We start from the raw sequence: 26087 nt of genomic DNA on the forward strand, positions 1-26087 counted from the left end.
CTGGCCTGCTCCTGCTCCCCCTCTTACCTCTGGCTGGTGTTCCTGGCTGCCCCGGAGTGGCACAGGCAGCCCCCACCCCTTCCCGGGGCAGCTGCCCTGGGGTGTGTGCAGGGGTGGCTGCCCAGGGAAGCTCTGTCAGCTGTGTGCCACCCCTGCTGGGCACTGGGTCGTTGGGGCAGCTCCAGTGCCAGCACGATCCGCAGCAGAGCGCTCTGCCACGGTGTCCGTGCACGGTGAACATAACTTCTTGGTGCGGATAGTACGAGCGTTGACTAGATAAGGTGCCCTGCTAGATTTCTCATGAGTAAACAGAAGGACCGTGAAGCCGAGCCTCTGCCTGGTCCTGGGGGCTGGCGGGACGGGGGAACCGGCGGGGTGGGACGGGGCGGGCTCAGGCGGGGGCGGGCGGCGGTGCCCGAGCGCGATGTGGCGGCCGGACCCGTGGGCAGGCTCGGGGGCCAGCCCCGGCTTGCCGGGCTGCCCGGACCTGCTGCAACACGCCCAGGCGCTGCACTCGCAGGACTCCCCCCTCTACCTCAGCTTCTTCGAGGATGAGTGCCGCCTCATCGCCGACCGCCTGCGCCTCGCCGAGGCCGCCGCGCCCCCGCGGGACCCGTGGGAGACCGACGAGTCGTGGGCCGGGCCCGTCACCTCCACGCCGCTGCCCGCCCCGGACTCGGGCACAAGCACCTGCGAGGCCGCTGCGGCCCCGGGCCCGGCCCGAGCGGAGCCCGTGTGCCTCCCGCAGCCCGCGGCCGGCGCTGGCCCCGGGGCCCACCCGCTCTCCCGGGCCCGGCTCGATGCCGCGCAGCCCTCGGGCGGCCGCCCCGGCCCCGCCGCCCGCTCCCCGGGCCGCGGCCGCGCCAGGCTCGCTCCGACCCGCACACGGGCCTCGCAGGGGCTGCAGCTCCCCTCGGCCGGCACGGCGGGCTCGGCCTGCCCAAAGCGGCTCCTCCAGCCCGCAGGTAAGCGGGGTCGCCGCGGGGAGCCCCGGCACGGCCGCTGCCTGCCCGGCGCTGCTGAACCCTCCCTCTCTCTCCCAGATACCAGGCTGAAGGGGATGCCGCCTGCCAGGTCCAGGGTTCAGCATCCCGGCCGGGCTTTGAAAAAGGCACAACCTTCTGCCCTTCCCGAACCCGCCCCCCGGGACACACAGATGAAAAGTAATTCCACACCTGTCAGCTGGCCTCATGCGAAGCGGGGAAGCATGGGGGGGCTGATGCTGCCGCAGGAGGGAAGAAGGGGGTTGGCCTGGGCTGCAGCATGGCCAAGGACAGAGAAGGAGGAGCGAGGAGTCCTTGGGAGCAGCGCAGGAAGAAGCTTAGGTAATGTGCTCATGCCCCAAGTGATGTTAACGTTGGCCTTCCGCCAGTGTGGGCTAGCAGCCCTTTGGCTTTGGAGCCCTCACCCCATGGTCTTGTGGGGGTCGTGCCCATGGGCCTAGGACAGGCAGCCTGGCTAAGCCCCATGCTGCCTGAAGAGTGGTGCAGTGTGGCTGCTTTGGAGCAGCAGCCTCTGTGCCTAATGTTTGTTCACTATAGCTGCTGTCAAGGCTGGAGATCACAAACAGCCCTCATCAAGACTACCGACAGCAATTCCTGTCCTAGCTTCCCGCTCCTCACTGCGGCCTCTGGGAAGAGCTGCTTCATCCCAGCGCCTTTGGATCAGTATGGGTGAGTCTTGGCAGAAACGCCAGAGGTGGCAGAGTTGTGGCGGGAGGGGGAGCTGCTGCCGTGGGAAGAACATTCAGATCTCAGCTACAGGGTCAAAGCTGTTTCTGGGGAAAGGACTGGAGGGGATTGTGTGTACTTAGGCTCAGAGGAGGGGAGGTGAAATGCAGAGCAGCAAGGCTAGGTGAAGTCCCTTTCCCTGGAGAGGCACCCAGCAAAGAGACCGAGCGAATCTGGTGCTTGAGCTCATCCATAGGACAGGGAGCAGCCCTGGTCAGTCAGGGCACTGTCTGAGCAGGAGTTGATGCTCTTTGCTTTCATTTCCTGGGCCTCCCTTCAGGATCAACTACACAGGAGCTTTCAAGGTGTGAAGATTCAGTTCCTGCTGAGCGGGTAAGAGCCAGCTATGTCCTGGCAGCACAGAGCACTGTTCAACACTGTTGCTGGGGCCAGCTATGCCAGAGGTGGAAGATGATGGGACCTGGGGCTGCCAATTTCCTGGATGGCACATGAGCTGATTTAGCCTTTCCCTAGGGTTTACACAAACCCATGTTCATTTACTGCATGGCTTTACCACCTCTCCGGTGCTCAGGGGATTGCAGGCTTCTTTCCAGTTAAATTTTTAAGGGCCTTTTGAAACACGCAAACCTCCTATGGGTTGTGTTGTTGCTTTTATACCTCCTGACATGTTGGACATGTACCCAGGATGGAGTGAGCAGAGCTTGCAGCAAGGCGAAGCTCCCAAGCTGTGAATTCTTCTACCTGAAAAATATGTTTGTGCATTTGCCAGCAGTTTTAGGGCTCTTCACTCTGTGGCTGCGACCTGCCAAAGGCATTCTTGTTACACACAGGTGCTGGCAGGTGCTCACTGCTAAGTGAACCGTGGCTCCTTCAGCAGGCACTGCTGCTGTGATGGACACCCCGTGGAAGTGATCCCCAGGGTGCTGGGCTTGGGGTGTTGGGTGGGCTGCAGTGCTCCTCCAGTGGATGGGCTGTGCTGTGGCTGAGCTGCTGGTCACTGTGTGGGGGTGACCACTCCCTGCATCACACTTACATCCTGCCCTTGCCAGTCTGCAGATGATCAGCTGTCCCAGGAGCTGGAGCATGTGAAAAAAGAGCTGGAGCGAGTGAAGAGGGAGCTTGGTATGTGGGTCTGGCTGTTCTGAGGGCTGCAGGACACCCACAATCCAGGTGACATCCCCTGTGCTCCTCCCTGGAGCCCACAGCCTGCAGCTCTGTGGGGATGGGGCTGGCTTCTTGTTTAGGGGGTAGAGCAGGATCTCAGCTGGTGTCCTAGAGGGTCTGGGGCTGAGGTGTTCAGGGTGGGCTGAGCACAGCCCTTCTTGCCTCCTGCCTGCAGCTGACAAGACTGCCCAGTGTGAAGCCTATCACCAGACAATCTGCTCCTTGCAGGCTCAGCTCAGAGCAGCAGGTATGTGCCCTCACTGCAGTGAGCCCTCACCTCTGGGCAGGCTGCAGGGATGCTCTGGTGATCCCTTGCCGTTGTAACCGAGGGCTGCCAGATGGAAGGGACACAGCTCGTGGCCTTTCCCATGGGTCAGGTTGACACTGCTGTTGCTTCCCAGGAGTCTGTGTGGAAGATGCAGCAGTGTTCAAGGGTGGTGACTTGAGGAGAGACTGACAGCTGGCACATGGGCACATATCCGTCTGCCTGAGCCTCTGGGCCAGTGATACCTGTAGAACTGTTGAATGAGTGAATTTTTGTAACTGCTTGTATTTAAAAGAAATAAAATAAAGGTGTCTTTTCCAGTGGTGCTTGCTGTCTGCTGGGGTAGGGGCAGTGCCCAGTGCTGCCCACTGCTCCCCAAATGCTGGGCAGACAGGGCAGCTCTGTGCCCAGCTGTGGCTGGTTTTGCTCAGCCAGAGACTTGAGGTCTGCTGCAAGGAGGAGCTTGGGTTCTGGCAGATGGAGGCACAGCAGGGCTCTGGGGAAGCCTTTCTGGACAAACCTGGTGCTTCCAGGTGGGAGAGAGGCAAAGCTGGAGAGTTTTGTAAAGCTGGACTTGATAGTCCTTATGGGTCCCTACCAACCTGAGATATCCTATGCTTCAGTCATGGAAGGTAATGAGGGTATCCAAGGGATCTGCTTCTGCAGGGCTTTTGGCCCCCTTTCTGGGCTAGAGCCATCTCTTACCCTCCTTTATGCTGGCAACATATGCCCTGCCACTGTTTGCCTTCCTGCTGCTCCTGTTGGGACGTGCCCTTAGGCTGCTCCATGCCTCTGCCTGCTCCCAGCCGTTGGTCTGTGCTGCTGGCTCAGGGCCCTGAATGACAGGGGTGGAGAACGGTAAGACTGGGAGGTGAGAATGGGGTACTGGGAAGACAGATGTGGAGCTGCCTGTGAGGTCTGGGAACTGAAGACATGTTCAATACCAAGTGCTGCTCCCACCGTGAAACTGAAACTATCTCCCAGCACCTGCTATTGCAACAGGGTTTCTGGGAATAGGATGATTTTGGTGTCATCCACCCCCTCACTGCTCTGGATCTAGTGTCTGTCTGTCTGCCTGGGCCAGGGTGACCCCCCCTTGGAGTCCTGCTGTGCCCATGGTGCTGCTGGCCCTGCCCAGGAGCATCCTCGGTGATGGTGCTGCCCAGCTGGATCCTCGCCTTCAAGAAGGAGCGGGAAGCATCTGGGCTCTAACAGCCCAAGGAAACGGAATTCTGCAACTTGATCTTGAGCTCACTTAGTTCCCAGTGGGGGTCATGGGGCCGGAAAGGGAAGGGACCTTGATGACTGGCAGGGGCACAGCCTGCCTGGAAGTGGCGTTCGCAGAGTGCGTTGGTGTTTCATCACCGTGAGGTCATCGCAGCTGCTGCGGTGGTATTTCCGTCATCCCGAGGTCGTCTTCCGAGGAAAGAAGCGGCTGGACCTGTTGCCTCGACAGTGGCGCCAGAGCAGAGCCTTGCCTATGATGCCAGGGAGGGGCTGGTTCACCCTCCCGGCATCGCTGCCAGTTTGAATGGGTGCTCACGACATGCGAGCACTGGATTGCATCAGGTCGGGCTGCTGAGCGGCGGGTACCGGCCTGCGTGCTGGCGAGGAGGGCGCTGGCTCCGCCTCTCTCAGGGCTGCCGGCCCGGCAGCGGAGCGGTTCTCCCGACATCTCTTAGGGATGCCTGTTGCTCCAGAGTTAAGGAGGCTGTAGTGGAGCGCTGTCCGGGCCCCGCTCCCTGCGGAGCATGCAGGGATCGTAGCACAGTCCCTCTCCCTGCCTTAGACTGAGCTCCGCTCGCAGCCCCCATAGGAGGGCTGGCCTCGCCTCCTCGCCTCGCTCCCAGCCCCGACAGGGCAAGGCCGGGGCAGGCTCTGCCGTCATGGCACATTTGGTCCCGGGGGACCCTCAGCCGCCCCCTCCGTGGCCTTTGCCGAGGGAACACGGCTGACGCCACCCAGGTCACGGTGCCTTGCCCAGGTCTCGGACCTGCCGCTCGCAGCAGCCACACTCCCGGCGGCCGACCGGAGCCGTGCCCGGTCCTCGCCCCGCTACCACTTATTACTTGAATTTTTATTTTTTAAAAACTCTGGCGATAGGGGCGGCCGGCTGGCCGGTGGTGGGCAACCGGGCACCCGTGGGGCTGGGAGGGCACGGGCTTCTCGGTAAAGGGCGCGCAGCTGTTCTAGCTCGCCCGCTGCTTGCCCCGCGGCGGCTCTGCCAGAAGCAGAGCCCTCTGCCAGGGGTCTCATTTCTAATGACTACTTTTGGTGCGCGCCGTCATCAACCGGGCGGAGCCGTCCCGCCCTTCATTTCAGCTTCGGCGCCCGGCGGCTTGTTCCCAGAATAAGCGAAGCAGAGCTGATCTGATCTGAACTGAACGGGATCGCACCGGAGCGAGCTGAGCTGTACCGTGCCGAGCCGTGCCGAACCGTGCCGAGCCGCGCCGCCGGTGAGTGTTGGCGGGCGCCGCCGCCGCGCCGGGAGGGGCCTTGGCGCAACCAGTGCTGCGCTTGCATCAGCTGCCGCCCGCACGTGGCGGACCCGTTCGGGCTTTTCCATCCCCGGGGCTGCTCCAGACACCCCGGCGGGACCGAGCCTGACTGGCACTCCTCGGGACCGGAGATGCCCCCGCGGGGGCTGGGGGAATGGTCCCGAGCGGGGGCTGGCGGCCCCCGGCACCTGCCCCGAGTCGCGGCGGGGTGCGGTGGGCACTGGGATGCGGTGGGCACTGGGATGCGGTGGGCATTGGGATGCAGCAGGAGGCTCCTGTTGTCGCCCAACACGTTGCTTCTCCGCCCCTCTGCCCGCCCGTAGGTCGCTGCGCGCTCTCTGCAGGTGAGCGTGTCGGGTGACAACGTGGCTTTCAGCGAGCCTCCTCCGGCCGTGGGCCGCGGCTCCCTCGGTGCTCGCCGAGCGCTGTCCCTCGGCCGGCTTTGACAGGGACTGGTGCTCATCCGGATGCTCAGCGCGTTCCCAGCATCGGGCAGGGCGGGAGAAGGGGAGGCTGCCCCCCATCTTCCTCGGTGCCACTCGCGCCTTTTTTCCTCGGCCATGCTCTCGCAATAAGGGCGGAGCACTTTTCTGCTACCAGCCCCTTCCTTGCAACTCCGGAACTCACTCTGGTGTCAGAAATCCTTGGAACAATCGAGCAGACCTGGGGAAGGCAGCCAGAGCTCTCCAGGTAGTGGCTGGGGAGGGTGCCAGTGCTGGGGCAGTTATTCCCAGAGGCTTAGCAGGCTGGGACAACTCTTTGGGCCAAGGCTGAATGTGACACGTGCCAGCTCGGGAGGAGGTTTCTTGAGAAATGGTTCTATGGAAGTGTGAGCTCGGGAGGAGGTTTCTCTGAAACTGGCAGGTTTGCTAGTTATGAGGAAGCAGCCACTGGTGGCTGCCACTGGTGGCTGCCCCTGTGACCCTAACTGATAACCCCCCTCTATGGAAAAGAGTCACAAAGTTATCCTTTTGTAGTTACACTGATCCATGCAGCGCAGCACTGGTGCTGCCCTGGGCACCTGGTTGGGATGTGTTTCCTTTCTCAATGAAAGGAGAAGTCAGCAGGGAAAAGATGCTGATGGGTGGATGGTTCAGTGATGGGCACAAGTGCCAGCCATGGCCGTGGGCATTGGGAGTCACTTTCCTTGTGGCTCCTCTCACCCTGTGCTGGATGCCTGCTTCACAAGGTGCTCATCTTAAGAGCCTTTCAGGGATGGGTGGCTCCTGTGAGCCAGAGGATGCTGTTGGTCACACGTTCAGGGTGATTAGAGCCTGCAGAGCTTGCAGGCAGCTTGGCAAGCACTGTCGGCGGGCAAGGGATTTGTGCTGGGGGCCTGTGCTGGTTACACATCCCTGTCAAGGGTGTGGTGCAGAAGCTGAAAGTGAAAAAGGAATGGCTGCATCCCAGTGAGTCAGCCCAGCCTGCCAAATCCTCTGCCGGAGGAATGCTTTGTCTCCCCACCACTGCTGATGTGCACACCCACACACCAGGCCGGAGGGATGCACCCGCAGTCGAGTTTGGGCTGAAGGATCTACAGGCTGCCAAATCAGTGGGGAGCTGCTGGAAAACAGTGGGCAAGCTCTGGGACGTGCCCAGGGGCCCCGTGGTTGGGACCATACAGTGCTTGAGCAATGAGCCTGTTTCCCACCATGGACTTAGTGGGTCCATCCCTGGCTCACTGTTCTGGTGCAGGAGCTGTGCAGCTGGGGTATGTGCAGCCCCACAGTGCCTTGGAGGGACCCACCAGAGTCTCTGCCCTACCAGCGTGGCAGGGGCTTGGTGCTGATGGGTCAGCTGGGAGCAGGGTCCTCTGGGCATCGCTGCCTGCCCTGCTCCCTGCAGCTTTGGTCTTGCTGCCTGAGGGACACTGAGCTTCATATTTCTATGGTCCCTTCTCTTGCAGGGCTTTTGAGCAGCTGAGCACCACCCAGGAGAGGACAAAATGTTCAGGGAAAAAATGACCAGTATTGGGAAGAAGCTGATCCGCCGGCGCGTGGTGGATCTGAGCTCCGACGACACGCGCTTTGCCCGCTGCCTCTCCACACTGGACCTCATAGCCCTGGGGGTGGGCAGCACGCTGGGGGCCGGTGTGTATGTGCTGGCCGGGGAGGTAGCCAAGGAGATGGCTGGTCCCTCCATAGTTCTCTGCTTCCTGGTAGCTGCTTTCTCATCGGTACTCGCTGGACTCTGCTATGCAGAGTTTGGGGCCCGTGTCCCCAAGGCCGGCTCTGCCTACCTCTACAGCTACGTCACCGTTGGTGAGATCTGGGCTTTTACAACCGGCTGGAACCTCATTCTCTCCTATGTGATAGGTACGAGGCCAGGCAGCGTGCTGGCATCTGTGCCTGGGCTCTTTTCAGCACGGTGCTGTCAGCATGGGGGGAGGTTTCTGGGGGTGGCATGTGGTGCTGTGGGGTGGGATCAGCAGGGACGTGGGTGCTGAGGTGGGAGTGGGCGATGCCACTCTGCCCTGGGCTCAGACTGATGCACGGATTTGCCATCAACAAGGTACGGCCAGTGTGGCTCGAGCTTGGAGTGCGGCATTTGACAACATCATTGGCAACCACATCTCCACCTTCTTCGCCAACAAGACTGCACTGCACCTGCCAGGGGTGCTGGCCGAGCGCCCGGACTTCTTTGCACTAATCCTGATTGCGCTGCTTACTGGTGAGTGTGCATAGGAGCGGCTCCGTGGCACTGTGGGCGGTGGCTTGGGAGGCCCAGTGGGTCCCCACTCACCTCTTCTGTCCCCACAGCACTGCTGGCCTTTGGTGTCAGCGAATCCGCCCTTGTGAACAAAATCTTCACGGCGGTGAACCTGTTGGTGCTGAGCTTTGTCATCATCGCTGGCTTCGTCAAGGGGGACATCAAGAACTGGCAGCTCTCGGAGGAGGACTATGTCAACCTCACGCACCCGGCCCCACATGATGACATGTAAGGAGAGCAACTGTGCCAGGCCAGGGTCTGGCACAGGGCAGGCATAGGCCCCACTGTCCATGGACCCCACGGCAGCTGCTCTCCTCCCTACTTTCCAGGAAAACAGCCTTTGGCTCCGGCGGGTTTGTCCCCTTTGGACTGGAAGGGATCCTGACTGGCGCTGCCACCTGTTTCTACGCCTTCGTGGGCTTTGACTGCATTGCCACTACAGGTACTGCCTTGGGTGAGGGTGGTGTGGGCATTTCCCCTGCACAGCCAGCAGCTGTCTGGGATCTGCTGGGGAGGATGCTCCATGGCGTGGGAAACAGCTGGTCCCACCACCCCTGGGAGGTTTCCCTGCAGAGTATCTCCAGCTGGGCCAGGCGAAAGGGCTCACAGCCTGGCCTGCTGCAGGAAAAGGGGTTCATTACACCACATGGTGGGAGCAGGGCTGCACCCTGCCTGTGCAGGCAGCTCCTGGAGCAGCAGGGAGCCTTTTGACTGCTGAGCCGAGGCTGCAACAGTCCTGGGAATTGTTAGTGCCTCCTAGTAATTTCCCAGCCTCAAGCAACCTTTTTCTAAATGACTGGGTTCGTGCAGAACTGCTGCTTCCTGGAACACAGGGAGCCCTCTTAATTTCCTCTCATTCCTCCAGAAATCTACTTAGTGGGTGGCTGGTACAGGCTGTTCTGCCTGACCTGCCTGTACCTCCCTGCCCCCAGGGGCTGCCCAGCAGCCGCCTCCTTTCCTCCTACGCCACTGCCACTGCCGAGCCCCTTGCTGGGAGTGTGGCGCAGCACATCTTTGCAAAGCCGAGGTGTATGGAGAACCTCTATTTAGCAGGCTCTGTAGGGACAGGGAGGGGTGGGGGTAAAGAGCTGGCATGGCCAGGGGGGCTGCCAGGCCGCTGCATCCCTGGAAGCCAAGGCTGCAGCCACGCGCCTCTGCTCTCAGCAGTGCCAAAGCTTCTGCCAGTGCAGCAGCACAGCTGGGGACCCCTCCTCTCCAACAGCCCCTGCCTGCTGCTGCCCAGTCCCATGCTGCCATGCCTTGGGGCTAGCTGCCCCATGCTGTGCCATGGAGTGGGGACACATGCTCTCTCTTCTCTCTGTACAGGGGAGGAAGCCAGGAACCCACAGCGCTCGATCCCCATTGGCATCATTGTATCCCTCTTCATCTGCTTTGTGGCTTATTTCGGGGTCTCTGCGTCCCTGACTCTCATGGTGCCCTACTTCCTTGTGAACAAGAACAGCCCTCTGCCCGAGGCTTTCAAGGCAGTTGGCTGGGAGCCCGCCCGCTACGCTGTTGCCGTTGGCTCACTCTGTGCCCTCTCCACCAGGTAGGAGTGGCCCTATTCCTGGCACTGCCTGGCCCAGCGCAGGGACCGGCAGCATGCTTCCAGGCTGGGCTGGGGACTTGCTCTGCCCAGCTTCTGTCCTGCTCCTGGCACACAGCCAGTCCCATCCCTGTCTGGGTGGTGGGTGTGGACAGCTTGTCTGGCAGGCCCTAAGCCATCTCTCCCCACGGCAGCTTGCTGGGCTCCATGTTTCCCATGCCCCGAGTGATCCATGCCATGGCAGAGGACGGGCTGCTCTTCAAGCCCCTCTCCAACATCAACGATCGCACAAAGACCCCTCTGTTAGCCACCATCACCTCGGGGCTCTTCTCAGGTAAGGCTCCTGGCCACCGCCTCACACTCGGCCCCGCAGTGGTCTGGAGCTGTGCTCATGCTGTGTGTCCTCATTGCAGCGGTGTTGGCCTTCCTGCTTGACCTGAAGGACCTGGTGGACCTCATGTCGATCGGCACGTTGCTGGCCTACTCCTTGGTGGCAGTGTGTGTGCTCATCCTCCGGTGGGTGACTCCTTCTGTGTGGTGGTGCCCAGGGTGGATGTTCCTTGCATTGACCCTGGGGGATTTTAGCCACAGCTTTTTCCTGGGGGCATGCAGCCTGGGGAAGTGTCCAGCCCCCAAGGTGGAGGCTGCTCACGAGAGCCTGTGAGGTGTCTCTGGGCATATCCTTGTAGTGGCTGTCCTGGGGCCACTGCTGGAGCAGCAGGAATATGAGGGTGCTGCCCACTGTCCCCCGGGGCTACGAAGTTCTGTGGGCTCTGCTGCAATCTTGTCCTACCTGCTCAGGTACCAGTCTGGGCAGCTGAACTCCCCGAAGGCCATGGAAATGTTGGAGCTGAATGGGAACGAGGAGGAGAGGGTGATCATGAATCCAACTGTCACTGCTGCCAGTGCCCAGCAGAAAGAGACGCTGTCCTGTTCAACACTCTTTAACCCACCTTCGGACACCCCCACTGCGCTCTCGGGGCGCATCGTCTATGTCTGTGTCTCGGTCATTGGTGAGTGAGTGGGAGCTGGCAGTTGATGTCCCCTCCTGCCAGGGCCTGGAGTGTTTTTGGCGCGTCTCTGCAGAGCTGGGAAGGGATGGAGAGGGGCCAGGCGGAGGAGAGGGGCCAGGCAGCACAGGCTGCCAGCTGCTGTTGGCAGTGCCAGCGAGTGCTGAACCCACCTGCCCTGAGCAGGGTGCCAAGTGCAGGGTACAGCTGTGGTTTTTGGGAGTGCACGGGGGTTGTTGGTGGACATGGGTGCTAAGCCAAGCATGTGTGGGTGGTCATGGGAGATCCCTGCGATGAGCCTGGCCCATGCTGGCCACCAGTGAAGGTGGTCCCCAACCCCTTGAGAGTGCTTTGGCTTGGTTTGCTTTGGCTTGTCCCTCAGTGGTTCCATTGTGCAGCCAGAATGGGGTGGCTCAGCCAGGTCTGGGTAAGTGTCAGAGCTGGATCTGAGCCCAGCTGAGCGCAGGTTCCCTGCAGCTTGCTGGGTTGGCAAGCACCTCCAGCAAAGCGCTTTCCTGAGGCTTTGGGGTGGATGTTGGAGACGGCAGGTGCTGGCCCCTTACCTGACCAAGAGGAATGGGTGCCTCAGCCCAGCCGTTGGTCAGGCTCAGGGTCCCAAGGAGGCCACAGGCAATGCAGCCCCCTGACTAACCCCTCTCTTGCAGCCACGGTGGTCACAGGCCTCTGCGTGTTCCTGACCTTCAGTGTGGCTGCTCTGAAGGACACTGATGTGGGCTGCATCGTGGTCCTGGTGCTGCTCCTCGTGGCTTTGCTCATTCCCACCATCATCATTTGGAGGCAGCCACAGAGCAACGCGCGATTAAACTTCAAAGTGAGTGCAGCCCCCTGCAGCTTGGCATCTGCACCCCCATGGACTCCAACAGGATCTGGGCATTGCAGGGTCTGCCAGGGCTTGCTGCCAGGCAGTTACCAAGAAGGCCCAGAGCCCTCAGACCTCTCTGAGGTGCAATCCCCAGTGTGGAAGTGCCCGGGTATCCTCTGGGTGTGGTGGGGATGGGGTCCCTCTGTGGCCACCAGCATCCTCAAACCCGGCCTGGTCCCTCAAGGCACAGTTGACACACCACAACTTGTCCCTTGCAGGTACCTTTCCTCCCATTGCTGCCGATCTTCAGCATCTTTGTTAACATCCTGCTGATGGTACAGCTGAGTCCCGGCACCTGGATACGGTTTGCCATCTGGATGGTTTTGGGTAGGTGTGCTGTGGCAGGGAGCATGATGCCTGCAGATCTCTCCTTGGGGGGATGTTAATGCTGGCAGCCCACCATTGTGCATTTCATTATGGAAACTGTCCTGCAGGTTTCGGGATTTACTTTGGCTATGGGATTCGGAACAGTGTGGAAGGGAAAAATGCAGAAGAAAAGCCTCTTCACCATCCTGGACTGGACCTCAGCCCCGGGGCTGCTGCAGTCTGAAGTACTAGGCACAAACACTCCATGGACCCCTGCCAGTGTTCCCGCTTGGGGACAAGATCATGATCCGCACAGTGCATCCATCCCCTCTCCTATAGGGAGTCCCAGAGTCAGGACTGCGGAGCTTGGTCATGTGCTGCCCTTTCCCCTCACAGAGCAGAGGTCTCCAGGCTGGGTGGGAGTGCTGGTGGGCCAGGCCTGGTCTCTGTCCTGCTGAGGAGCAACAACAATGGTATGGCCCTCCTACCACGAAAACTGCTTTCCCTGTGCATTGGAGGCCCTACATGATGGTACAGTGGTGCAGTGGTAATTGTTCTGTCACGTTGCTGTGTTTACCACCTCCTCTCTGGGGTTTCCAAGTGCCAGCTGTGTACATGGCATCCATGTCTGTAGCTGGGCAGAGGGGCTTGCTATGAATCGTTCTGATCCTCACAGTACTGCCAGCAGACCGTACTCCCTGCCAGCACAGGACTGAGCTGGTCTGTGATTTGCGTCCTCTACTTGAGCCTAGTGCTGCCCTGGCCATGTTGCTTAGCTCCAGTGTCCGTGAAGATGTCCCCAGTGTAGCTGTACTGCTGTCCAACCTCACATGTGTTTGTACAGTTTGCGTTTTAATGCCAGTTTTTATACCTCATAAATATTTTTTAAGTTCTTGTGTCTGTTGATCTTGCTGCATCTCCTGTTAATGCCCTGTGGTCATGGGCCCCTGAGCAGGTCCCTACATGGTACCGGGGTGGGTACCAGGCTGGTGTCAGTGCAGAACAATGCCTGGTTCCAGCTAGGCTGTGCTGGGTGAGCTCCCTGCCCGAAATCTGCCAGCTGGAACCACCCGCCCTTGCACTGTCCCCTGGGAGGGGACAGTGAGCTTGTGAGCCAGGAGCTGTGGAGCAGTGCTTCAGGCCAGCTCAAACCAGTGCTGCTGGTACCTAGGGGCAGGACAGCATCCTGCCATGGCCCTGCCTTGCAGGCCCTGTGCTGTGAGGGATTGTGTCACCAGGTCCCAAAGCAGTGGATGCAGTAAAGATCTTGAAAATATCTCCTGGAGATGCCAGCAATGATTGCAGAAGGAGCATGGCCAGGAGCTGGGCTGCATCCATGTGAGATGATGATTTTCCAGATTCTGGTCTGGTCTAAATCAGACCTGACATTATTATTCAAGATGAACTAATTTAAGGCAGATGGATCGTGCTTGGTTTTGGCATCTCTCCCTGTTTATTGGCAATGGCACAGGGTCACTGCACGGTCAGCAGCGAGGCACCCGCACCATCAGCTCTGCTTGGCCCCTGTGCTGGAGCTGTGAGCCCTGCCCAGGGCTGTGCCTGGAGTAAAAGGGGCTGCAGCACCTACTCTGACCCCAGGCCAGGCACTCAGTGCCCCGGTGCCCTGGGCTGGGGTGCCCTGCCAGAGCCTCAGGCTCCAGCCCCCTGGGGCAGCTGGCTCCTGGCACTGGCTCCTCAGGGCTGCTTCCAGCCCTCCTAGTCAAGCTGGTGCCTTGGTGTGCCACACTGTTTCACCACCCCACCTTGTGGTGGGTATCTTCTGGCCAGGGGCAGTACATGGGGCCCTGCTGAGCCCTGAGCCTGCAGACCCCCTGGCACCCATGTCCCTGGTTTCAGGTGCTGTTACCCAAGGCTTTCCCCTCCTGTGCCAGTCAGGGAGGGGCCATTTTCTGGTTTGAGAAAACTCACCAAAAAGCAGATCCTGGTCTTACTGTTGAGGGGCCTGTGACGACCCACCCTTTAGGGGAAGGAAGCGCCCAGCCCCACACACAGCAGTCTGTGGTTTGCCCTGACAGCCCGGGCACTTCCACCCAGGCTGGCAGCACAGGCTGCTGCCTAGCCATGGGCCTTCCCCAGGGCAGCTCCAGGCCTGGCAGAGCACCAAACACACCTGAAGCCCTCCCCTGTTTGTGCCTCTGCCACTGCACAGGCACCAGCGTGGGCAGGGGCAGCAGGGCTGGCTCCTGGCTCAGCACTGCCTTGCTGGCTGTAGTGCCAAGGGGGACACTCAGACAGACTCCCCTGGGAGATACAGCCAGGGCTTGGTTTGTGATCTCCCTGTTGCCATTTAAATCCCCCGGATTTAAAGGGGAGCTGGAGGGCTGCTAGCTCCTGCTGTGTTTGGTTCAAGCCGTGGTGAGGAGGCAAGAGTTCAGGGCAGCATTGCAGTGGAGGTCTGGCTGTGGTCACCAGCTGATGACAGTGTGCCTTGGCCACAGGCCATGCCAGGGGTGCAGTGCTGGTGGGTCAGGGTGCCAGGGGTGCAGAGAGTGGGTGACTCTCAGCCTCCCTCCCCAGCTGGCTCCACCCTAATCCCGTGGCATTCTTAATTTTGTATCCAGCTGCCTGTGGGGGACACAGAGCTTTCCTGGTGGAGCCATCGCAGCAGCTCTCTGCACACCAGCTGCTTGCCACCTCCGGGGGGCTGCTGAGAGGAGCCCGTGTGGCCACGCAGGCTGGAGGCAGGGTGGAGATGGGGAAGTGCGACACTGAGTCCTTGGAGGAAGAGCTGTCACTGCAGAGGCTGCCCCTGCACTGCTCCCCTACCAGAAAGGGGGTGGCCCTGGCACGCGGAGATGAAGCAGCAGATTAAATTTTAAATTGGGTACAATAATCTGGTTAGGAGTTAAAATAGGCTGGCAAGTCTGTTCTGCTCTGTGACACTAAATGCTTCAACCTGAGGAGTTAATGTGCCACCTTCTTCCCTGTAAAACCAGTTAGTGAGTGGATACCATCAGATTCCCTTCCCTGCAGGTGATCAGCTGGCAGAGCGGTGACAAATGGCTGAGTGGGACAAATCCATCAGCAGGACACAAGTCCTGGAATCCAGGGAATTGACTCCAGGCAGATGGGGTCACTGGCATGACAGAGCAAACTGTTCAGCTCCCGACATTTCTGCAACAGCCCCGGGTTGTGCTGTACGGGCCTCGCTGTCCGGAAGAGCTCCAGGAGATCAAAGCCAGTGAGATTCCTATCACTCCTCACTCACCTCGCTCCAGACAGGTCCCAACCCTTCTGCTTTCTGTGGTAAGATTAAGCATGCATGACCCAGTAGCTGGCAGGAGGCTGTGTGCATCCGATAATCCTCCTGGCCCTGAGCTCTCTAATCATGCAGGCTTAATGCTCGCCTCGCTTTGCCTTTGCAGGCCTGGCATGATGGCTTGCTGCCAGATGGTTGCTCTTCTCTTACTCTCCTTTCTTCTAGTGCTGCAGCTGGTGACCTGGTTCCCACTCGTGTTCCCTGCTCCACACTGCAACCAGCCAAAGGGTGGTTCCTGTCACAGTCTGTCCTGGAGCTCATGACATGCTGTGACCACGCCTGCCCCCAGCAGGACCTCATCCTGATCCCTCAGAGCTTCCAGGAGTACCTCTCTTATGAGACAGTGTATCCCAACAGCACCCATACCCTCACTGTGGTGGAAGTGAGCCCTTGAGTGAGTGGTGTGGGGAGGAGGGGGCGGAGGCAGCATGTGCAGTGCAAGCAGCAGATTTATGGTGCAGACAGGCGGTTTTCCATCAGTGGGGCCACTTCCTGATGAGCTCCCGCTTCTCTGCCACCATCAGGATCCCCACAGGCTGCACGGGTGTGCTGGTGTTTGAAGACACATCCCCATCACTGCCTACTGCCTTCACCATGGCAAAGTCTACGTGAAGGGGGTCAAGAAGATCCAAGTGAGTTTCCTGATGCTGGCGCAGAGTGCTGGCAACGGGATGGGGAGGCTGGTGATGCACATGGGGCCATCCTTGGTCAGTGTGGGCTATGACTACACCCTTTTGAGGCTGCACAGGCCGTGCTGGTGCCTGCACATGAAGCTGATGGCAGCTCTGGCAGCAGAGATGGCTGGGAAGAGGAGTGATTTCTCAGGGTTTGACGGTGACCTGCTGGGTGAAGTGGTCTGCCTCTTGTGTGGGAAGGAGGACGAGATGGTCCTTCTCATCTACTGCGATGGCAGCCCTGGTGCATCTGGCTCTGGGGTGTGTGTGCAAAGTGTGAGACCCTATATGACACTATACAAAGCTTGCCTTATGTTTCCCTACCTCACACAGATGAGATTTTTTGCTAATCCTACATTTTATGGCTGTTACCCTTCTCCATCTTCCTTAAGTTCTCCTATTTTCCTGCTGTGTTTACCCAGGTAATTATTCCCTCTGTAATTCATATTCTCCACAAGGGATCTTACGCTGGTGGTGCTTTGCAAGGCTGGACAGATGACTGCTTGTATTTTTCACTCTTAAGTCAACGTCCTGTTCCTTTTCACTGCATCTCAGGGGCAGCCTTTATCACAGGTCATTCTGCTGTTACTGCTTAAACCTGATGAAGAATAAACATGCAGTTCCTTCAAGACCTGTGACAGTTGTACGGGCACAGCAACCTGATTTGCAAAACAAACATGGAGACATTTCAACAAACTAAATGTAACACCTCCTCTAGCTCAGTTACTAAGACTTCATGTGAGTGTTAAACTAATTTAACTTACATGCCTGGTCTGCAGATGGGTGTGCAACAGTTTCTATCACCCCAGATGAGATAATGCATGAAAAATCATGATGACACATTATTGGGCAGGGAGCAGCTGCTATTATTTACACAATAGAAACCAAATTTACAGACAGAATTTAACTTGTTCAGTGGAATTACCTGCCCTAGCTGAGAGGTTCCTGGGGACAGACCAAGAAGGGTTTACATCTCCTCTGGTCCCTTGTTTGGACATAAGAACAGGCTAGAGAGTGCCAGCCATGGCCTTCTTAAAATAGGAAGAAACACAGGGAAGGGAGTTCTTGGTTCCTTCCTCTCTGAAGTGCTCACTGAGCATTTGTTATGCTTCACAGGCTACTCCAGTTAGCAGGTGGAACAGGTGACAGGATGAGGAAAGTTCTCCCAGAACCTGCTGATGTGAAACGTAAGTACTGGTCTGATTCAGAGCAGCCAATACACTTCACAAGCAACTTGCTTTTGACATCAGCCATCAGTTGCTGCACAACAGAAGAGGAAAAACCAGCACCAAGACAGAAGTGCAGAGAGACTCGTGCACCCTTTTCAGTGTTTATCTATATGTTTGCAAGTGGCAGCAGCTTTAAGACACCAACAGGAAACGTGTCCCCCCACCCCAGTTTGTGTTATAGAGGAAGTGGTTTTGACACACAAACTGCAACAGGTACAGGACTCACTGCTGGGGTGGGCTAACCTTGGCTGGATGCCAGGTGCCCACCAAGCCACTTGTACCAATCCCCTCCTCAGGGGTGTCCCTGCCCATGGCAGGGTGCTTGGAACTACCTTTTTTGGTCCCTACCTTTTTAGGGTTACTTGATGGAGTAGGCTCACAAGCTGACAATAACCTGGAATATGCATTCTTCAGAATCCCACAAGGCTTAGGAAAGCTAGTGTCTCCTCCTTGTTGTTAGCATAGTTCTTACCTTGATCACATCCACAGGGACGTGATGACATCCATCCGGTCATTTTATTCCCAAGAATTGAATAGCCATTGGGCTTACCTGTCTTCCTGCTGACTTTTGCCCCTGTTACCCCAGCACTGGGACAACCAGTCAGGAACCCACATACCTGCCTGGTGTCTGTAATCTTTCTGCATGTCTCAAAGTTCTGGTGAAGTCAGACTGGGTAGTTTCCACTTCTTGTCTGAATTCCCTCGTTCCTTTTTGCTGAAGAGCCAGCTTCTTGATTGAACCCTTCTTTCTCCTCCTCCCTTAACAATTGATCACCACGTCCACCGTTTGTTTTTCACGACTGGGGCAATTGTGTTCTTGTATCTCTACTATCATGACTTCAGATGTAGTTTGTACCCCAGCCTCTGTCAAGATATTCTCAGAGGTGTCTTGGGTCCCTGACTTAACCACAGCCCTCTGATAGCCCTGAACTGTGGCTCAGCAGGCTCATGCCAAGGCCCAGCACAGTGCCAGAAGCTGCTGGTTTTCACTGGGGGCCCCTTCTGTCAGGAGGCATGTGAGTTTGCCAGGGTTACTTGCCTGTTCAGGTGTGAAGTCCTGGGCTATGGGAGGTGATAACTGCCCAGGCACCTGCCCAAATCCTTCCACACATTCTGCCACCCACGGACCAGCCGCCTCAGGGCACATTTTAGTACTGACTCACCCAAAAGTTGCCTTCTCTTACACTACACAGACCCCATGATATGCCAGCAGTGTTAATTAATAGTGTTAAACAGCTCATGTAAGGGTGAGCAGAGACCTCACAAGCCTGCACAATAAAGCCACCCACACCAGTCCCAGCTAGGGAGAGGGAGATGTATTCCCTGATCCACTCCACGAGACAGCTCCCCCAGCAGAGCAAGGCCATCAGTGTGCAGGGCAAAGCACAGAGCAGTGGTTTGTACTAACATGTTCCCAAGCCCAGGAAAGCAAAGAGATAAGCAGTGCAGCCAACAAACTGTGACCTGACAGGAGCTGCCTGCTTAGTAAATACTACAGCTATAGCACACTGACAGAGAACTGCCATGGTCTCAGGCCCCACGCTGGGAACCAACAGGACTGTGGGGGGCTGACCCTGGCTGGACTCCAGGTACCCACCAGGCTGCTCTGTCACTCCCCTCCTCAGCAGGACAGGGGAGGGAGAAAGTGAGATGGAAACGGAACTTGTGGGTCAAGATAAAGGCAGTTTAATCAAGCAAAAGCAAGGTCGCCTGTGGAAGCAAAGGAAAACTAAATATTTATTCTTGATTTCCCACCAGCAGGAGATGTCCAGCCACTTCCTAGGAAGCAGGGCTTCAGTACACACAGCAGCTGCTCCAGAAGAAAGATGTTTTCATAAGGAATGTCCCCCTTCTCCTTTCTCTTAGCTTTTATAGCTGAGCAGAATATCCCATTGCTCAGGTTGGGTCAGCTGTGCTGGCTCTGCCCCCTCCCAAGATCTTGCCCCCCCCCCCCGCCTGCTGGTGAGGGGGGAATGTTAGAGATAGCCTTGATGCTGTGGGAACACTGCTCAGCAGTAGACAAAACACTGGTGTGTTATCAACCAGCTTTCTAGCTACCAATACAAAGCACAGGTCCATGAGGGCTGCTGGGGTAAAATTACCTTCACCTCAGCCAGAGCCAATACAACTGTTTATTTAAAAAATTAACAGAAACTTTTTAACAAAATCACACTGAACAGCAAGGATCTGAAAAGCCAGGCAGCGCTGGGGCATCACAAGGAGAAATGCTCTGCAGGCCCTGACCAAACAAAGGTCTAGATGTGCAGACAAGCACCTCCAAGTGGATAATAAGACTTGTTCCACGTCTCTCATCCAAACAGTGATACTGCTTTTTAAGCAGGTGAGGTTGTAAATCAGAAACCTGAATCTCTTGTGCATCCCCACGAGGCACCTGGAGGGCTCAGATGGTGCTAAACTCTTAAAATGTCCCATTTGAAAGCAACCATGGCTGCAGTTGTAGCTTGGAGGAAGCCACCTGCTTTAGCTGCAACGTGAAGAGGATGTCATAGCATAAGGTGTGTGTGACATGCTGCATTTCTTCTTGCCCAGAATCCTGCAGAGCTGTCCTTTTTTTTTTTCCCTTGTTGCCCTGTATCAGCACAGAACATCCTCTCTAGCTCAGAAGGAAGGGAGAATGAATACATGTATATCCACAGTCTAAGGAGGGCCACCTTTTGCTGGAACTTGGATCTCACTCCATACCCCGATCCCAAATGCGACAACAGGGCTAGCTGTGGAAGGACAGAGCCCTCTATGACCTAGGAACCACACAGTAGTTAATAGATTGCAGGCTGGTGATTTGCCTTCTGCATCTGAATGATCTTGCCAAAGCCACCTCTTCCCACATCGTAGTCTGTCCGGTACTCATCTCGCACCTGGGGAACAGCAACAACACACACGTCAGTAACCTGCACTCCTGTCTCCTCCTGGACTTCAAAATCATCACCCACTCCTTGTTCAGTTGGTGGGCAACTGAAGTTCAGGTTAGAAGCACTTCAACTCGTTTGAGATCTCTTCAAATAATCCACCAAAAAGGTGGTGAAAATGAGAAATAATGATGTATCTGATGGCCGAGGTATTTTCAGATAAGCAACGAAGACCCCAAAATATTTTCATTCAGCTTTGCAGCCCAATTTTCTGAATTGCCAAGCTTGGCCCCCAGAACATTTTATCCCCTCCACCCTGGAAATCTGCAAAGGAACTTCACACCTTTGCCCTGGGGCAAACTGCTGTGTCCTGAGATTGGCCTGGCAGCTACACTGTCCCCCTCCACACAAATTCTGCATCATTTTAAGAGTACTGGTTTGGATTTGGGAGCATTCTGCTTGCATTACAGGAAGTTTGGACTCCTAGATGGAAACGGCCTTAAGTTGTTCCCAGCTTTTAACACCAAGCATCAGTTACCAAAACAAGCCGGGAGCGACTAAACTTTGCCGTCAGGTCCATACAGTCTGCGTGAGACAAAACAAGCAAAGAAGTACAGAGCCTTTTGGGGGGATCAGATTCAGGGGGTGAACTGGTATTGCCTTTACCTGTCCTCCAGTCTTTCCTCTCCCATACTGCCTCCCCTCCTTGAACCCAGCATCCCAGTCGGTCCGGATGATGCGGTCGTCCAGCCGCGTGCCGTTGATGAACCGCATGGCGTGCTCGGCATCTGCCCTCGTGTAGTATCTGAGGCACTCTATAAGGAGATCTAAGCCTGTTTTTTTTTTTCTTTTTTTTGTTGGGCACAGGGAAAATAAAAAAAGAGAACTATTGTATGTTACAAACAGAACCCCCCCCCCCACCCCTGCCCTCCAGCCTTTTTCTTCCCTACAGGATCAAAAACTGCACTAAAACCGGCCAACGCTCTGAGAGGATTCTGTACTTTAATGTCAGTACCTGCAGAGACAAGAAGATGAAACAAAGACATTAAAGCCTTGCTAAGGGCAAGAAATAGGTAATATGCCTCTTTATGCCACGTGAAACTTGACTGAAACAGAACAAAAGGGGAGCTCTGCACAGACAGCTCGTGGCATGACCTGTATGAGCGTGTACCCTGTGCCTGGGAATGCCCCCGTGGCTTATGCTGCTACTTCCTTCAGGTGTAAAGCCGAGGTGAGAAAGCCAACGCATACTCTGGTCACAGAAGGCCTCAGACTGAGGACTCAGTTCTCCTTTTGGCCCTAAAACCATGAAAGAGATTAATAAATTACAGTAGCTCTCTGCCACCTCCAGAAAGAATAGCAGTGGTGGCACTTGTGATGTGGGGCACCACTGCACAGTCTGTCTCACAGTTAAGGTGGGGGAGAGCAAGGTGCAAGGTTGGAAGGGATGTGGCTGGCAGAAAGCACCTGGCTGTGTCTCCCTTCCAGTAGCAGCAGCACAGCTGTGCTTGGAACTAAAGGTGGTAACCACACACGGGCTGACAGAAGGGGAAGAGAAAGGATACTCGACAAAGCAGAAGCCACAGGGGGTCTTCTTGATCTTGTCCAGACCCATGACAATTCTCTTGACATCCCCGCACTTGGAGAAGAGCTCCTGGATCTGCTCCTCGGTGGTGTAGAAGGACAGGTTGCCGACGTACAGCGTGGAGGAGATCTTCAGGGACTTCTCCTGCAGCTGCCTGCTGCCCTGCGGGCACAGAGGCGCACGCGGCGGGGTCAGCGCTCCCACTGACCCGCTCCCTCCCGCTCCATCCCGGCCCTGCCCCGGACACGGCCCTCCCCGCCCCCTTCAGGCGCACCCTGAAGTGCTGGTCGCGGTACTGGCTGATCTCGCAGTACGAGTCGCTGTTGAGCCCGCTCAGCGTGGTGTGCAGGAGCCCCGACATCGCGCCCTCCCGCCCGCCCGGGCCCCGCTCCCGGGCCCCGCTCCCGGGCCTCCCTCCCGGGCCTCGATCCCGGCCCCGCTCCCGGGACTGTTCCGGAAGGACCGCGCGCACCGGAACTCGCAGGCGGCTCGCGAGGGGGAGGAGCCGCGCGCTGCGCCGCGCGATTGGCTGAGAGAGCTGTCGCTCGGGGCGGGGAGGCGGGGCGGAGGAGCAGAACAGCCAATCGGCGGCGCGGTAGGTCCGCCGGGAGCGCTGGGCCCGGGCCGGCACACGCGCAGTGCGGCGGCGCCGTTCCCACCGTCCCGCGCCCCCTCACGGAGCCGCCCCTGAGGGGCCGCCCCGGCCATGGAGGTTCCGCGCGTGGCCGCCCTGGAAGGTGCCGCGGGGCGCGGGCTCTCCGTCCCCGATAAACGCCGCCCGGCTGTGTGTCACGCCCCGCTCTCCTCCTGTGTTGCAGGGCTGGTGCGGGAGCTGCTGAGGGAGGAGGCGCCGTCGCGAATCGCGGCGCTCACCGAGGAGCTGTTCCAGGCGGCGGGGAGCCTCCCTGAGGAGGCCGGGGGGGCGGCGCAGGGAGAGCCCCTCGCTCCCGGCCCGCCTGAGGGAGCGGGAGGTGCGAGTGCCTCGCACCCCGCGGGCCTCGCCCAGGTTGGTGCCGCAGCTCTTGCGAACACCCGCTGCTGCCGCCGCCCATCGCCACCGCCCGGCGGCGAAGATCAGTGTTTGGCACTACACAAAACAGTTCATTTTTGAGTCGTGGTAGCCCAAAATAAAGTGGGAAATGTTACATTTTAAAAATCAATGGGAAATGTCGATCCTAAATGTAAAAGTGTGTTGCAATGACCTCACCTGGATGCTCACCTGTCCAGCTCGGGAGTCCCCAGCACAGGAAGGACGGATCTGTTGGAGCGAGGCCACCGAGATGATCAGAGGGCTGGAACACCCTTCCTAGGACAGGCTGAGAGTTGGGGGTATTCAGCCCAGAGATGAGAAGGCTCTGGGGAGAACTTAAAGCCCCTTCTCGTACCTAAAGGGGCACCCAATGAGCTGAAGAGGGACTTTGGGCATAGCACAAGGGGGAATGGCTTCAAACTGAAAGGGTATATTTAGATTAGATGTTAGGAAGAAATTCTCCCCTGTGAGAGTGGTGAGGCCCTGTCACAGATTGCCCAGAGAAGCTGTGGCTGCCCCATCCCTGGAAGTGTCAAAGGCCAGATTGGACAGGGCTTGGAGCAACCTGGGCTAGTGGAAGGTGTCCCTGCCCAGGGCAGGGAGTTGGAACAAGATGGTCTTTAAGGTCCCTTCCTACCCCAACTGTTCTATGATGCTAATGGGAAAAGTTACTGGTTACTGGTGATGTTCAGGTTTTTATTATTTCAAATTTCTAGTGATATCTAACTGTAATTTCAAGTAAAAATGCAAGCAGAGAGCACTGATGCGTTAACAGTTTGGTACTTGATCAGAGGAGAGGTCCTTTTCATCCTGTATGAGAGCAGACACTTGAGGAAGAAGAGAACAAGCAAGCACGCCATTTTAGCTGCCTGGTAAACCCAGTACATAATATTAGAGTGGGAAGTACTCATTTTCTATATTTATAAGTTTATCAGCTGCTAATATCAAAAGGTTCCCAATGTAGGTATTTAAAATAATTAGCTACTCAGTTTTCTTTTTGATACGTAAAAGAGATAAAGCCTTACTACAGATATTTCTCAGACCTGATAAGATTCTTACAATTCTTTTCCAATCCCTTCAGATCTTAAATCTGTTTACAGTGTACATAATATATTCTGAAGGCTGCCAGGGACTCAGTTGTATTTTGGACGTGGTGATGTGAAATTGCACAAATTTTTTTTCTCTCTGAGTGTTTCTGAGAAATTTGCATCCCAGATGGATGGGGTTAGTGAGGTCATGTTTTTCTGAGTCTGGACTTGGTAGAAATGTAGGTTAGGACATTTCAATTAATGGCATTTGTTTAGGAACATATTCGAATGCATCTTAATTCCAGCACTTCCCTTACAGAATTCCCTTTCATGTAGAATTTCTAATTGAAGCCAAAGGCACTGATGGATGATGTGACATATATGTGCTGCTTGCCATATGATTTAATTAGTTCTCTTTAGTTTGGATTTACATAGTCATGTTCTGTCCTATCTTGCTTCATCTTAGAAGTGCTCTCGTGTTTTCAGGTGTGAAATAGCCTTTGTAAGACTATGTCTTATGAAATGTGCTTATGACAAGAGTATGTGCTTCCTGCCAGCTGTGTATACTTGAATGACCCATACCTACAGGTGAAGAAATGCTGTGTGGTCCACTCAGCATGCCTGTTTTCAGGTCATTGTTCAAGATGTCCCTGTGGGATCGTGTGACAGTTTTATGGAAAACTCACACCTTTGACTGCAACGCCAGAGGGAGTTGCACAAACCTGGTCATTACTGTGGTACATGTGAAAGATGGTTCTTTTTCCAGTAGTAAATTTCAATGGGACTCACATGCAGGACAAAATTAAACCTCATGGAATTCTCCCATCCAGGTTGAAGAGAGTGCAGTCAGCCTGTGGAACTGGGCTGTGGCCAAACACACGGGTGCTGTTGTCAATGATGAGCAAAAAGCCAAACGTACGTATGTTCTGTACCTTCCTAAATGTGTTCCCCGTGCTGCAGCATGGAAGTGAACAGCTCTCTGCTGACAGGCACATATGTAGTGCTGTAGATTTGTTTGGGGCTTTGCAGATAGGGTGTAGAGAGAGGAGAATGTACAGTTGGGCTTGTATAAACTGTTCAGGGAGGTGTAATAAGTACCTTCTTGTAGCTCACAATCAGTGCAGGCGTTTTTATCACTCCTCATTTCTGTGCCAGAGCACAAGGAAGCTGCAATTTACCTTCTGATGCCATGGTTCTAATCTCAAAATATATGGAAATAAAACAGATGTAAAATTTAGGCTGTTGGTCACTTAGTTTATATCAAGTGAAATAATTTCTTTAATCATCTCATCAATGTTTATATACAGAAAAACTAAATCCTCTTTTTACTGACCTGCTTTAGCTGGGTACACAAATGGTGGGTTCTCTTGGTAGCCTGGAGCAGGGCTGGGGGAAAGGAGAAGTGAGCTTTTTCATCTTTTCCCTCAATGTGTTCTTTCTGTGGTTCTATGGGATTGTAGTATCAGGCCTACATTCTTGTCTTGAGGGATTATAGTCAAAATTATGTATAATCTACATCATATAAATTGTATCAGGTAAAGGGAAAAGGGTAAATTTACACAAAATAGTGTAATGCTCTCAGATCACAGCTGAAGGGCCAGGGAGAGGCTGTTTTAAATACAGTAAGTGGTGTCTTTTCCATCCCTGATGTATAAAGAAGGCCTGAAAATATTTTTTCTTTTTTCTTTGTAAAGATTATTAAATTTAATTTCCTTATTTTGCTCAAGGCTATTTTGAGGCTCTCAAGACATGTTACTGTGAGCACCTGCAATGTAATTAAGTCTTTGAATACCATGTATTTACCTTAAACTCTCTCAAAATTGTTTAATAGGTATTTTAATGAGAACATTTTTTTATTCCTTACTGCCTGAATAGCAATTTTAATCATCTTGGCTAAAATTCAGATTTACTTTGACTCCCGAAGCTTTCGAATTGTTCTCTCTTTTAATTTCAAATGCCAAACAGCCTTTCAGATATGGCAGGGCCTGACTTTCTGTAAAAAAAAACAAAACTAAACAAAACCCAAAGCCAAAGCAAAAGTGCAAAGGAAGCTGATGAATGGCTGCACTGTTCCCTTGCAGTGCGGTTTGTTGCCTGCAGACTGATCCGCCTTTGTGAGGGCCCAGATCCTCCCGAGGGAACCATCCGAAGGCAGATTTTGGTAAGGCTAATTGTGGGTGAGCAATGAGGTACAGTTGATCCCCCAGGGAAGTCTTCAAATCTCGTGATGCTTGTTTTGGAGAGGGAATAGAGATATATGTGTAGTTCTGGAAGGGTGGTTGGTGTTTTGGCAGGAGTATTGCTGACTCTCTCTTCTCATCA

At 55.8% G+C, this 26087-nt stretch overlaps 3 protein-coding genes and 1 pseudogene across 4 annotated transcripts in view; 3 read left to right on the top strand and 1 right to left on the bottom strand.

Moving 5' to 3' along the window:
* Positions 1-4743: 4743 nt before the first annotated feature.
* On the top strand, positions 4744-12978 carry SLC7A3 (solute carrier family 7 member 3). The gene is made up of 12 exons (XM_064669706.1): positions 4744-5576; positions 7525-7933; positions 8130-8288; positions 8378-8555; positions 8657-8769; positions 9654-9876; positions 10068-10207; positions 10287-10389; positions 10675-10886; positions 11549-11715; positions 11985-12093; positions 12201-12978. The coding sequence occupies exons 2-12, from the start codon at positions 7564-7566 to the stop codon at positions 12314-12316; spliced, it is 1890 nt and encodes a 629-aa protein (XP_064525776.1). The 5' UTR covers positions 4744-5576; positions 7525-7563; the 3' UTR covers positions 12317-12978.
* Positions 12979-13052: 74 nt separating this feature from the next.
* LOC135421345 (serine protease 23-like) lies at positions 13053-16655 on the top strand (annotated as a pseudogene).
* A 2718-nt stretch (positions 16656-19373) lies between these two features.
* LOC135421348 (nuclear cap-binding protein subunit 2) lies at positions 19374-22175 on the bottom strand. The gene is made up of 4 exons (XM_064669710.1): positions 21982-22175; positions 21688-21869; positions 20789-20927; positions 19374-20131 (listed from the first exon to the last, which is right to left on the bottom strand). Exons 1-4 carry the CDS (start codon positions 22066-22068, stop codon positions 20033-20035), a joined length of 507 nt encoding a protein of 168 aa, XP_064525780.1. The 5' UTR covers positions 22069-22175; the 3' UTR covers positions 19374-20032.
* Positions 22176-22295: 120 nt separating this feature from the next.
* TEX11 (testis expressed 11) overlaps positions 22296-26087 on the top strand; it is a 29411-nt gene continuing 25619 nt past the window's right edge. The window contains exons 1-4 of one of the 2 annotated variants that reach the window (XM_064669692.1): positions 22296-22444; positions 22526-22713; positions 24596-24680; positions 25847-25926. In XM_064669692.1, the coding sequence (XP_064525762.1) occupies positions 22414-22444; positions 22526-22713; positions 24596-24680; positions 25847-25926 (384 nt within the window). In that variant the 5' untranslated portion in view covers positions 22296-22413. The remainder of the gene's footprint in view (positions 22445-22525; positions 22714-24595; positions 24681-25846; positions 25927-26087) is intronic. The other variant, XM_064669691.1, reaches the window with a different exon arrangement.

Source organism: Pseudopipra pipra, chromosome 13 (assembly GCF_036250125.1).
Source record: "Pseudopipra pipra isolate bDixPip1 chromosome 13, bDixPip1.hap1, whole genome shotgun sequence".
In the NCBI taxonomy this organism is placed as follows: Eukaryota; Metazoa; Chordata; class Aves; order Passeriformes; family Pipridae; genus Pseudopipra; species Pseudopipra pipra.

What these genes read in the sequence shown, in the direction of transcription:
- LOC135421348 (XM_064669710.1), bottom strand. Translation starts at nt 22,068, where the DNA reads ATGTCGGGGCTCCTGCACACCACGCTGAGCGGGCTCAACAGCGACTCG. An exon ending in ACCGCGACCAGCACTTCAGG is followed by an intron (nt 21,870 to 21,981) that starts GTGCGCCTGAAG and finishes CTGTGCCCGCAG; the next exon opens with GGCAGCAGGCAGCTGCAGGA. An exon ending in GAGGAAAGACTGGAGGACAG is followed by an intron (nt 20,132 to 20,788) that starts GTAAAGGCAATA and finishes GCTGTTCCCCAG; the next exon opens with GTGCGAGATGAGTACCGGAC.
- SLC7A3 (XM_064669706.1), top strand. Translation starts at nt 7,564, where the DNA reads ATGTTCAGGGAAAAAATGACCAGTATTGGGAAGAAGCTGATCCGCCGG. An exon ending in CATTCTCTCCTATGTGATAG is followed by an intron (nt 7,934 to 8,129) that starts GTACGAGGCCAG and finishes GCCATCAACAAG; the next exon opens with GTACGGCCAGTGTGGCTCGA. An exon ending in GTGTGTGTGCTCATCCTCCG is followed by an intron (nt 10,390 to 10,674) that starts GTGGGTGACTCC and finishes CTACCTGCTCAG; the next exon opens with GTACCAGTCTGGGCAGCTGA.